General features: G+C 46.3%; 1 protein-coding gene across 1 annotated transcript in view; it reads right to left on the reverse strand.

Annotated features, from left to right (window-relative positions):
• Nucleotides 1-11,806, reverse strand: part of LOC102763755 (sorting nexin-29) — a 440,536-nt gene that overhangs the window by 297,481 nt on the left and 131,249 nt on the right. The window contains exon 15 of the mRNA XM_015572131.1: nucleotides 9,745-9,873. Within this exon, the coding sequence (XP_015427617.1) occupies nucleotides 9,745-9,873 (129 nt within the window). The remainder of the gene's footprint in view (nucleotides 1-9,744; nucleotides 9,874-11,806) is intronic.

Here is an 11,806-nt window from a genome sequence, read left to right on the forward strand (position 1 = left end):
ATCTTTCTTCTATCATTGACAGTCCCTCTAGGTTGTGGGCTGCTTGCCTGTGTTCCTGAGAAGCATCTATGGTACCAGTCTATAGAGTGTGTTTTCTTTAGTGAATTACCGATATGTTTACCGGTAATAAACTTGCACTGTTTTATGTATATGTTTGATTACATACAGCCTTGTGACAGTTTTCCTGCATGTCATAAGCATTTGAATATAAATTAAAATGTTAAAATCAAATCTGATATTGTTTTACCTTTTATTTGGTGTGTGGAAGGTGTGCGGAAGAGGGGGTAGTCTTATACGGCGAGTATATAACAAACTCTGTATTTTGAGTGGAAATGTTAGGGGGTCGTCTTATACGCCCAGTCGTCTTATACGCCGGCAAATACGGTACTCTACACTGAATATATGAGTTTTTACCCCAGAGTCCACCCAGACTGCACTTTCATTTTCTGTACTGCTTATAAAGAATGACTTCTGACCTTCTTACTGCCTATAAATCCAAACTTATGCATTATAAGTAGGTGCAAGCCATTAACCTCCACATGTTTTCTACAAAGGCATGCCCGGCCAATATATATGAAATCTGCTTTCTGTTATAAATTACTTTCCTTTTCTTTCTTTCATGTTAGAGTTAGGCTGCTGTACCCATTTTTTAAAAGTTAGTGACGTAGGTAGGTTATATTAGCCATGACTTTCATTTCAGGACAGTAAGGGGGTAGCTCGTTACCAAATATTTTTATAAAAAAAGAAATACGGTTCTGCTGAGACTGAGAACTGTGCATCTAATGATGCCAAAGTCGCTGGCGTCAGTGTCTGCTAATGCAGTCAGATTACTATCGTGCACTAAGATCCAAACCAGGAAAGACACAGTGCAGGGACATTGGACAACGGGTTAGAGTGGCTGACATTGATCTCACTGAGCACAGCTGCCTCGAGAGAGAGCACAGTGCCTTTACTTTGGGAAATCCGCAGAGTCCACCTGTGATGGGGAGGCGAGCCCACTGCAGGGAACATCTACTACCTCTGCCTCCCCAGCACTCAGCCCCGTCTGATGGCAGGAACCTAATTTTCCTCTTGAGGGAAGGAGTCTGTCCCTGTCGTCAGTGAGGAAAAGTCAGCCATCCCCTGGCTCCAGGGGGGCACTGACCCAGGCCACACAGCAAGAATACCACATCCCACTGGGGAAATGAGTGAGTCCAAGACTCCCCAGAGCATTCGGAGAGAAGCGCTCTCCTTCCCAGGGGTTGCCACGCTGACGGGACTTATGCCTGGAGCTGCTGGGGCCTCTGGTCATCACAAGAGAAGAGCAGGCCTAACAAGGAAGCTGCCACCAAGGGACAGAGAAGGGAGGCGTGGAATGACACGGGTCCTGCCTGCCCCACTAAGCCCCCAGATCCAGCTGGGTAGACAGCTAGGTCTTCTCCTAAACTTTTAAGTTCCATGAGCCAATCAACCACACTTCTCCATGAGCCAGTTTAGGTGGGCTTCCGTCACCTGCTACTACATGGTAAGAATTAAATGCATGGCTGCGGGATTTGCAGAAAGCTCCAATTCCCCAAAAGTGACCAGAATCTAGTCTTAGAGCAGGTGATGACCATTAGCAGGTCCAAAGCTAAGGTCACTGTGACTGTATTGCACTAAGAGAAGAAGAGCCATCGATGTTAAAAAAGCTAGCAATCCCCAAAATGAGACTCAGACCAAGTGAATGTCACTGCCCCATGGTCCACTTACTTCTTCATTTCACCAACATTGCACGGCACTTGCTGTGGCCGGGCACTGCGTTAGTCACAAGGGAAACAAACAAGGTGAGCACAAAAGCATGGTCTCTACCCTTGTGGAGTTCAGTCTGAAAGGAAAGACAATACACTCAAAGCTGCCAATACTACTACAGTGGAACCTCGTTTCTGGAACACCTCCCATCTCAAACAACTCGCTTCTCAACCTGACAACCCTTCCACACTGATACCTGTCTGATCAGTTATGCATCTCTCAGGTGACAGAAAAGAATGCGCGAATATGAGTCAGTTTGCCACTGTTAAAAATCTCAGGATGTTATGTTGTGAATATTTTCATGTGTTTGGTTTTTTTTTTTGCTTTTGTTGCTGCTTATAATTATTGCAAATTTTCATTTTTTACTGTACATTTCCTTTCCTTTTTGCTAAATTTACATCTCATGTCCTTTTTGTTTTTTAAAAGTATTTCTTTATAAACAATAGACATGTACTGTATATAAGAAAGGTTAAAACAGGGAATTACTTGGGGGTCTGGAAAGGATTAATTCAATTTACATTATTTCTAATGGGAAAAAAAATGATTCGGTTTTGAACAGAGTCCCAGAATGAATTAAGTTTGAGAAACCAGGTTCCACTGTACTGTGGAGGGATACTGGGTCCATGGAAGGACAGCAGAGGGGGACCTGACCTACGCCATGGCCAGGCAGGAGATGGTGGGCACAGCCTTCTGTATCCAGGAGTGCTCAGGATGTAACAGGAAACAGAAAATCCAACTCAAAATGGCATAAATAGCAAGGGGGACTTACTGGTCCATGTAAGTGGGAAATATGGCTTCAAGGGGAGACGGATTCAGCAGCATGTGGATGTCATCAAACCCAGGTCCCTCACCCCAGCCCTCTCCGTCCCATGCTGCAGCATCAGCTCACCTCAGACTGTCTCCCTCATGGTGGTAAAATGAATAAAACAGGACCAGCCTTTACACCCTCACAGCTTTGGTCCAGAAAATGGAGCCATCCCAGACACCCACGACCAAGGGGCCATCTTCCTCTAAAGTCCCAGTAAACCTCCAACCAGGTCTCCCTGGCCTGAAGTAGACCACGTGCCCACTGTCTGAAGCGAGTCCAATGACCACACCTAGCTGAACCAATCACTGTGGAAAGGAGGCAGAATTATCTTGACCAAATTAGACAAGATAGGGCTGAACCTCAGTGCTCGGGAGACTTCAACCCCCACCACCAACCAAGAAAAAAGAAGAAAAAAAAATCAAGCCAAACCGGTCTGGCTCAGTGGATAGAGCGTCGGCCTGCAGACTAAAGGGTCCCTGGTTCGATTCCGGTCAAGGGCATATACCTTGGTTGCGGGCACATCCCTACTGGGGGGCGTGCAGGAGGCAGCTGATCGATGTTTCTCTCTCATCGATGTTTCTGACTCTCTATCCCTCTCTCTTCTTCTCTGTAAAAAATCAATAAAATATATATTTTAAAAAAAAATCAAGCCATGGTGGGTCCCCCAGTGCGAGAGAAATGTGGAGGGGCTCTCAGAAAGACAGAGTGTCCACCACAGCAACTCCTCTTCCAGCAAACGAGCCTGCTCTTCTTCCCCAGCTCTCTGTCCACAAACCTGGGCTTTCTGAATCAGGCAAGACAGCAAATGTTAATTTTCTCAAAGACCCATAGATAAAAACTGGGCCTTCTTTCTGCTCGCCACTCAACCTGAGAGCAAAGTTTCCTTCTGTTTTATACAACAACAAAATGAACAGGTTTGAGGTATTCCTCCAGAGCACATATCTTTTACCAGACAGAACTGAACAATGGGGACTTCTTTTAAAAACCCTGCAAACCTCCCTTCTCCAGGCTCCTGTGCAGCACTGCCACCTTGGCGTTGAGCCTTACCGAGCCCTTTCCACTGCTCACCAGCACTAACACGGGACAGTACATGCTTCCCCCACCACTCCCTCTCCCCATGTCCACGGCAGACATTGCTAATCAATAGCTGCACTTCTTGCTGAGCCCAGATGAGACCCCGGAGCCCCCACAGCCACTCTCGCCTTCGTTGGCAGCAGGATGAAGCCTACCGGTTCGCCCGGCGGAGCATGCGTTACATCAGGGGAGCTGGCAGGGGAAAGGCCCCCTAACCCAGGACAGGCTCAGGTTCCAAGCCAGTATCTCCCATGTTTGACTTTCTCAACTCTGACCACTCACTTCTTGTGATAAAAAAAGAACCATAATCAATGTCAATAGATGGACACTGGAGAAATTTACTGCCCTTTTTCACAGAAGGCATATCCTTCATATTTCTCTAATAAATTTTTTAAAGGCGGAGACGGAGCCTTAGGGCAGACACTGAGATTTAAAGCCTTCACAGAAAGCCAACAAAGGCGTCCCAGGGGGCTGGACGGAGTGATGTGCGCTGGGCTTCTGGACCCTTGGTCCAGCCTTCCCTTACCACTGTGCAGCATGGTTCTGTCGCACATGCAGGACACTGTCACAGCGATCACTGCTCAGCAGCCCAACAGGGAAACATACACAAAGGGACACATGCTGGGCAGGCAGGGCTAGAAAAATACACCAGGAGGAGCTGAGGTCAGATGAAGGCCAGTGGCAACAAGTTCCAACATGCTTGTTGCAGCGGGAAGCAGGGACAGGAAAGAACCCACAGATCCGGCCTACCCTCCACATCCCTAGGCACCCACGGGCAAGGCAGCAGCTAAGAAGGAAGCAGGGGCTTTCCTCTGAGCATTCATGACAGACCCAAGCTGCACTGACTGCTTGAGGAGCATCAGCGCATGTAATCTTCCACACAATCCTCCGAGGAAGCATAACCGGCATGATGTATCTGCCCACCTGGGGACCTGGCGAGGCCGTTAACCATGCCTTCTGCTCCCTCCTGGCCACTACATGCCCAGTGAAGAGCCTCCCTCAATGTTATAGAAGGCGTCAGGAGAAAGGGGTCTCTTCTCTGTGGATCCTGCATGAGGCTTGGTGCCAGCAAAGGCCATCTTTGCAGCTGTGTGCAGAGGCCCCACCCAAGAAGGAGACAATACCTAGAGGGCCAGAGCCAAGGGCGGGGCGGGGGAAGGAGAGCAAGACCTCACAGAGCACCTGGGTCCAGCGACGCCTGGAGAGAGATCAGTTAGTTACAGCAACACAAAATTCCCCTGCTGACCTAAGCTAAACTGGTTTGGGTTTCTACTGCCAAAAGCATATTAATATTAGTTAAGACTATTATGTCAGAACACAGGTGCACAGCATCCTTACATGAAGTTTGGAAGGGGCCTTGCCACCCACCTCCTCTTATATTTTTAAACAGACAAAGACTCAGAGCTCAGACGGGGAAAGGGAATAGCTCTGGTCACACAACTGACAACAGGTTCTTGCTAGTGCACCAGTGTGACAAAGAATGACAGTAAGGCTGGTCCCAACATGAGAGACAGGAAGGAAAGGCCTTGAGCAGGGCTCTGTCACACAATCCAGGGGGGTGTTCACAACCGTGATGAGTCACAACAAACTGCAAGTCTCTCTGGGAAGGTGGCAGGTTGACTGCTGAGGGAGCACAGAAAAAACACCACTTGCTCCAATCCCCTAACATCCCAACTAGGAAGCTTCGTTAGTCAGGACTCCGGATACAAAAGAGAGGAGACCAGTGATGAACTGGTTCAAATTACAAAAGGAACTTATTGGCTCACATAACTGCCAAGTCCAGAGGGAAAAATAGCTTCAGGAATGACTGGATCCAGGAGCTCAAATCAGGACCTGTGGGTTTCTCTCTCCATCTATCCCTCCATTTCTCCACTGTGTTGTCACCATGGGGAGGTCAGCATCTTCCCACACAGTAGCCGACAGCTGCCAACAGCTCCTGGCTTACACCATATCCCCTCAAGAATGCTGTAATCGGCTCATCAGATCAGCCTGGCCGCAGGCCCTTCTTTACCTTGATCATGATGGCTAAGGGATGGGACAAGCTGGCCGTCCGGGTCTGGATCTTCTGGCCTGCTCTGGAACCCGGGGCCGGCAGTGGTAGAGTCAGCTGCACCAAACTACATGTGCAGAATGGGGATGAGGAAGAACCGGCCAGGAGAGATCGGGGTAGTGTCTTCCCCAAGGCGAAACAGAAGCATGGTGGATGTGGTAGGTAACCTCCAAGATGGGACCCAATGATCCCCACCCCACCCCCCACCTCTTGGCACACACACTCATGTGTAGACTCTCCCACATGAACAAGGTTGATCTGTGTGACAATGGAATGCAGCAGAAGTAATCGTGTCTCATTTCCAAGACCAGGTTATAAAAGAAGCAGTAGCCACCATGTCAGGTATGTTCTCTAGCTCAAGTTACCCAAGAAGCCAGCTGCTGTGTTGTGAGCAGCCATGTGGAGAAAGCCTACAAGGCGGGGAGCTGAGCTCCTGGCAACAGCCACACGAGTGAGCTTAAAAGTGGCCCCCCAGCCCTAACTGGCGATGCTCAGTTGTTAAGAGTGTCTGCCTAGCACCGGAGTGTCACGGGTTCGATTCCGAGGCAACCAATACATCCAGTCTTTCCTGAAGCTATTTTTCCTCTGGGCTTTTCAGTTATGTGAGCCAATAAATTCCTTTTGTAACTTGAGCCAGTTTGTTATTGGTCTCCTCTCATTTGGTTAGATGTCTCCCTCATATCAATGCTTCTCTCTCCTCTCTCACTCTCCCCCTTTCCTCCCTCCTTTCCACTCTCTGAAAATCAGTGAAAAAAATATCCTCACTCCTCGGGTAAAGATTAAGAAGAATAAAAATTTAAAAGTGGCCCGTCCAGCCCCAGCCAAGTTTGCAGGTGACTACAGCTCTAGCCAACAGCTTGACTGGAACCTTGTGAGGAACTTAGAACCAGGACCACCCAGCTGAGCCATCTCAGATTCCCAACTCACAGAAATCCTGGAGGATCATAAATGTTTGTTGTTTTAAGGTGCATGTTTAGAGATATTTTGTTACACATCAAGAGATAACTGATACAATGAACAGAAAGAAAAAATGTCTCCGCAGTAATGCACAACCCCATTTACTTGCTTCTCTCAAAGGTACCTCTCATGTCAACGTGTGCCTTCTCTCTGTGATCACCTGACTCATAGCCTGAGTTCTCTTCATTCAGTGGGAAACATGGCCATCGATTACTCAGGAAGCAAGGCTTACCCACCCTGAGCTGCCACTGATGGTAACGCCACTGCCTCAGAAACCAGCAGCTGCTTGGGACACACATGCACTGGCTGGTTATATGGCCCCAGTCATGGTTGAGCCATGAGAGCACGAAACAAAAGGCATTAATTCTGAGCGAAAAGAGATGTGTAATAAAATGATTAACTTGTTCAGGGATGTTTTAGTTTTACAATTAGCATATACTCAGAACCAGTAAAACACTCATACACACAAACACACTCTTAGAATATAAGTCATTTCATTTTTTTATGTCTGAAATAGCCTAGTACTTAATTCTTTCTGCACCGCTGCTGTTAAAATATAACTTTTGATGTGGCAGGGTTTCTTAGTAATATAATTACCATACTGAAGAAAAATGATAATGATAGTTAACATTTATTGAGCATTTATGAAGCACATTTATTGAACTGACATATGGTCTCTCATTTTATTGTGCAACAACCCTAGGAAGTGGAGAGTTTTCTTATCCTCAATTTAAAACTAAGGAAATAGAGACATTAAGTAACTTGCTCAAGGTCATACAACTAATCAGCATTAGAACCATAATCAGACTCCCATAGTCCAATGCCAGAATCCTCGCCACCAACCACTAGGCTAAACCACTGGCATTATGATAGCTGCCACCTGAACACATGTGACCTGAGAACAAGGTGCCCCAGTGCTCACACAGGCCTGGCCCAGCCTCGCTGCCCCACCCCGCCCCCACCTGAGAACACTGACAGCTGCTCCTTCTGTAGCAAGAAGAAAGCTTGACATGTGAACTGTGCCTGGAACGCGACAGCAGCTGGATTTTTCAAAACATACACATCCAGCCTCCCTGTTTGCTTTTCTTTTTCCCTTTTTTTTTTTTCCTGAAGTATTTGCCTATTTTACAAATGTTCCTTCTACCTGCAAACTGTGAACCTTCGGGTACCTTAAACTCTTTGGCTCCCCATTGTTTAAATGAAGAGACTTCAGGTCATAACACTGCTTAATTAAGAAAAATGTTTCTACTCCATTGCTGGGAAAAATCTTCCTAAGGATTATCACAGGCTAACATACACTTCCTGTAAAATACACTCGCAACAGCTCGCTGGTGTTCAGAACCTTATGTACTTCCACATGAGGTCCTCTCATGTGGGTAGCTTAGCCTCGCCAAGTTATAAATGGGGAAGTGCACACTTGTGAAGGTTAAGCAGTTCACCCAGAAACTTGCCATCTTCACACAATGGAGCTGACTCTGAACAAAATCCAAAGTGGCAGGGAATATAAGTCTGTCTTTCTCTGATGAATCAAAACTGCTCTCTACAGACTGCAGCCTGTACTGTGAGCAAACAGCATTCCACCACAGAATCCTGCAGGGCCAGATGAAATGGTGGCCCAGCTGACAAAATGCCAAATTAGGCATTTGCCGTAGTCATTTAACTGTCTCTGATGCTCTTGAGGTGTCATTTTAAAATGTAGAGAAAGAAGAGAAGTTCAAATTAAAGTTAAATATGGGACCAGGGTGCCAACTTTCGATTCCACATACATAACAATTACATTAGTGCCACTCACCCTGACAGCACAGGGACGATAAATGCTGCTGCTGCAAGTTTACTTAACTCCCGACTCCCTCGCATGTGCACAAGACACACTTATCTCCTGGTCTTATTTTAAAGTAGTTTTACATTCACAACCAATAAACTGTTTATCTTACCTTAATAGGGGGGAACTGGAACCACTCAAATGTCTAGCAAATGCTTATTTAATATGACATTAATTCAGTGAAATGCTACATCAGGAACAGTTAACCTGAAGCTTCAGTGGGGGAGAGAGGCAAACTAAGCAATGACAGGCTACAGATGTTAAATACATCCATAAAAATATCTTTCCATGTGAACAAATTCCATAGAGATGCATGTTTTTATGGGAGCTGGGATTTGGGGAAGTTCCCCGTATAGTTTTCTTAATAAGATATAAATAAAGTCATAGAAAAACAAAATGGCTCTTAAATAAAAACAGGCTCAGCCGTACTCTTAATTAGGGAAATGCAAATGAAAAATAGTCTGCCAGCGCCATGTTTCATCTGCAGTGCTATCAAAGGCCCAGAGGCTGGAGCCGACCCCTGTGGGCTGCTCAGTCACGCCCTCTCCCTGCTGCTGTGGAACGTAAGCTGGTTGAGCCTCCAAGGAGGGCAAGTTGAGGATCTCTCCCCTGAGAAAAGCACAGAACTCTGACCCTGCTATTCTACTTCCATAAATTTTCCAGCAAATATAGTCATGGAGGAGCAAAATAACAAACACAAAGGTTACTCGCAGCAGCATTAGAAGTAGCAAAAGACTGGAAACCAAAAAAAAAAAAAAAAGACTGGAAACCACATGAAAGCTGGCTGCTGGCACACCGGTCAAATGAATGCTGGTGCAGTCAGACAATGACATATGAGTTACTAAAGATGGCAGGAGGTGCACAACACAGAACCGTCTCCATGATGTAGAGTGAGTGTGTGTTAGACACGCCACCACCGTGCATTAAGGGAGGGAAGGAGGAAGGGAGGGGGGAGGGAAATGAAAAGCAGGTACACACATCCAGAGATGTGCGCATGCATGGACAGCTCTGGAAACAGTAACATCGCCCATCCCCTGGGCAAATGTGGTCACTGGAGATTGCACACTGTAACCAGTTATACGCTTTGTATTCTGAATCACGTGCGGACATATTATTCGACATGTATTCGATAAAATATTAAAATTTCAAATGCATACATTTTATTGCTACTGGTCACAACACTTTTTAATTAAACTGTGTTGGTAAAGGTGTGCTTGGGCTTCAATAAGCCTCCCAGGCCCACCCCCGGTGTCTCTCCCCTCCTACCTTGCCAAGGCCTGGATCTTCATGACGTGCCGCTCCTCCTGCTCAGCCACCTTCTTCTTCAAGGTGTCGACCTCTTGCCGGAGGACAGCCGAGTGCTCCATCTCACCGTCCAGCAGGCTCCGCAGTGATCTGGAAGAGGAGGGCCCATCCGTTCAGATGCTGTGAACCCAGAGCCCATCGAGCCCAGGACACAGACATTTGGTCAAGACCTAATCATTCATTTTCCACAAGGCTACGCATAAGCCATAATTCTAGTCTATCTCATTACAAATTCCTTTAAGGAGATATCAAACTCTGCTCAAAAGCCTCAATCATTAGGATGACCCCGGGGGAACCATCTGTGGTCTAGGCTCTGTGTCCCTATAGCCTGTGGGCAGCTGAAATCAAGAGAAACGGTGAGTTGAGTGAATCTCAGGCAAGCCCCTTCAGACATCCCAGCCAAAGGTGCAGCACATTCAACGGAGGCCACTATGTCCCAGCCACATAAAGAAGAGAGTTAACAAAGGAAAGGATGCCAGTTCAAACCAAAATAATCTGAGCCATCAAAATAGAACACAGGCTCAGATTACCTGACAGATGTCCATCCTCATTTTCACTCGTACTCACAAAATACACTTTAACCCTGACCCCTGCAGCCTCCAGGTTAAACAAGCATATAGAGAGTTTATAGAGCTATAGAGTTTGCACGTGTCATATTTTATTTATGTCTGGAGTTTGTTAATCCTCCAAAACACGGGCACTTGTGAATCTGCCATCCTTGGTCTTAGAGAGTGGCTCACCCAGAAATGACTGTAAGTTAGCACCTCGGAATGAGCCAAGCCTGGGTCTGCTGACCATCTACTTCACTGACCTCAAATGGCTATTTCTAGGAAGTATTTACTGACTCTGATGCATCTCCCTACAAAATCTAGACGACATTTGCCCTAGGACATCGAAATATAAGCAAAAGTGTCTGACCTCCCACCCCCACTGTTCACCACACTCTCCAAGACCGGTGAGAAAATTCCCCTCCTGGGCCTGGGACTCTGACACAAATCATGGGAGGAGAAGGAGAAGAAATTAACACACAGTGATTACTATTTCTCACAAGGTAAGACAAAAACCTATGGCTTCTTCCATAATAGCTCCAGCTGGAGCAAGGAGAAACCCTGCAATGTCTACAGCCCCTTTGTTGAAAGTTTTCATGGGGAAATCGTGCTGTCTAAAGATCCTGTTTTTAAAAATTCTCTTTTGTTTTAGAAATCATGCTTGTTTGCTTTTGTATGCTTTCATAAAGGATGAGGGAGAAGCTTGTCAAGCAGGGCCCAAAATAAGATTTAAAAAGGAGAATCATGATGATATGTCACCACAGAGTCTTACTTCCTGCTCTGAGTAAAGAATAAGAGAGTAACATGAGCACACACTCACACACGCACGTGCACACATACAGGCACCCGACCCACCCAAACCCCCAGGAGGGAGGCAAATCCCTCTCCTGACCACCTTGCAGCCTAGACAAGGTGCTGGCAGTCAATAGGCTCCCATCGGGCAGCCAGGTGGTAGCAACACAGACAATAACCTGCCTAGTATCTAGCACTGGTTTCAACAGGGAACAAAAGACAGCCCATTGCCCTCTCAATGTCTGCACCTGAGCTTTTGAGAAAGTCAAAAGAATTCAAGTACCATCTTGCCAAAATACCTGTTAGTGGAAAAAACTTTAAGTCAAGCATTCCAAGTGCCTGGAACATGGCAGACAGGCCCTCAATTAACGGTTACTCAAAAGGCTGCTTCACTGGGTCTGAGGGTGACCGTTAAAGGGTACATGGAGTTCTTTTTACATGATGAAAATGGTCTAAAATTTTAGTGGCGATTCATATAGCTGTGAACATACTAAAACCACTGATCTCTACGCTTTACATGGGTGAAGTGTATGATATGTGAATTCTATCTCAATAAGGCTGTTTTTTAGTTTTAAAAAGATTGCTTTACCAAATCTTAAGCTTATTCTAAGGTAATGCCATGAATGTAAGGTTTTCATTCCTTGCTCACTCAGACTTCTCTCTCTCTCTCTCTCTCTCTCTCT

The sequence above is a fragment of the Myotis davidii genome, unplaced genomic scaffold (assembly GCF_000327345.1).
Source record: "Myotis davidii unplaced genomic scaffold, ASM32734v1 scaffold209, whole genome shotgun sequence".
Lineage (NCBI taxonomy): Eukaryota > Metazoa > Chordata > Mammalia > Chiroptera > Vespertilionidae > Myotis > Myotis davidii.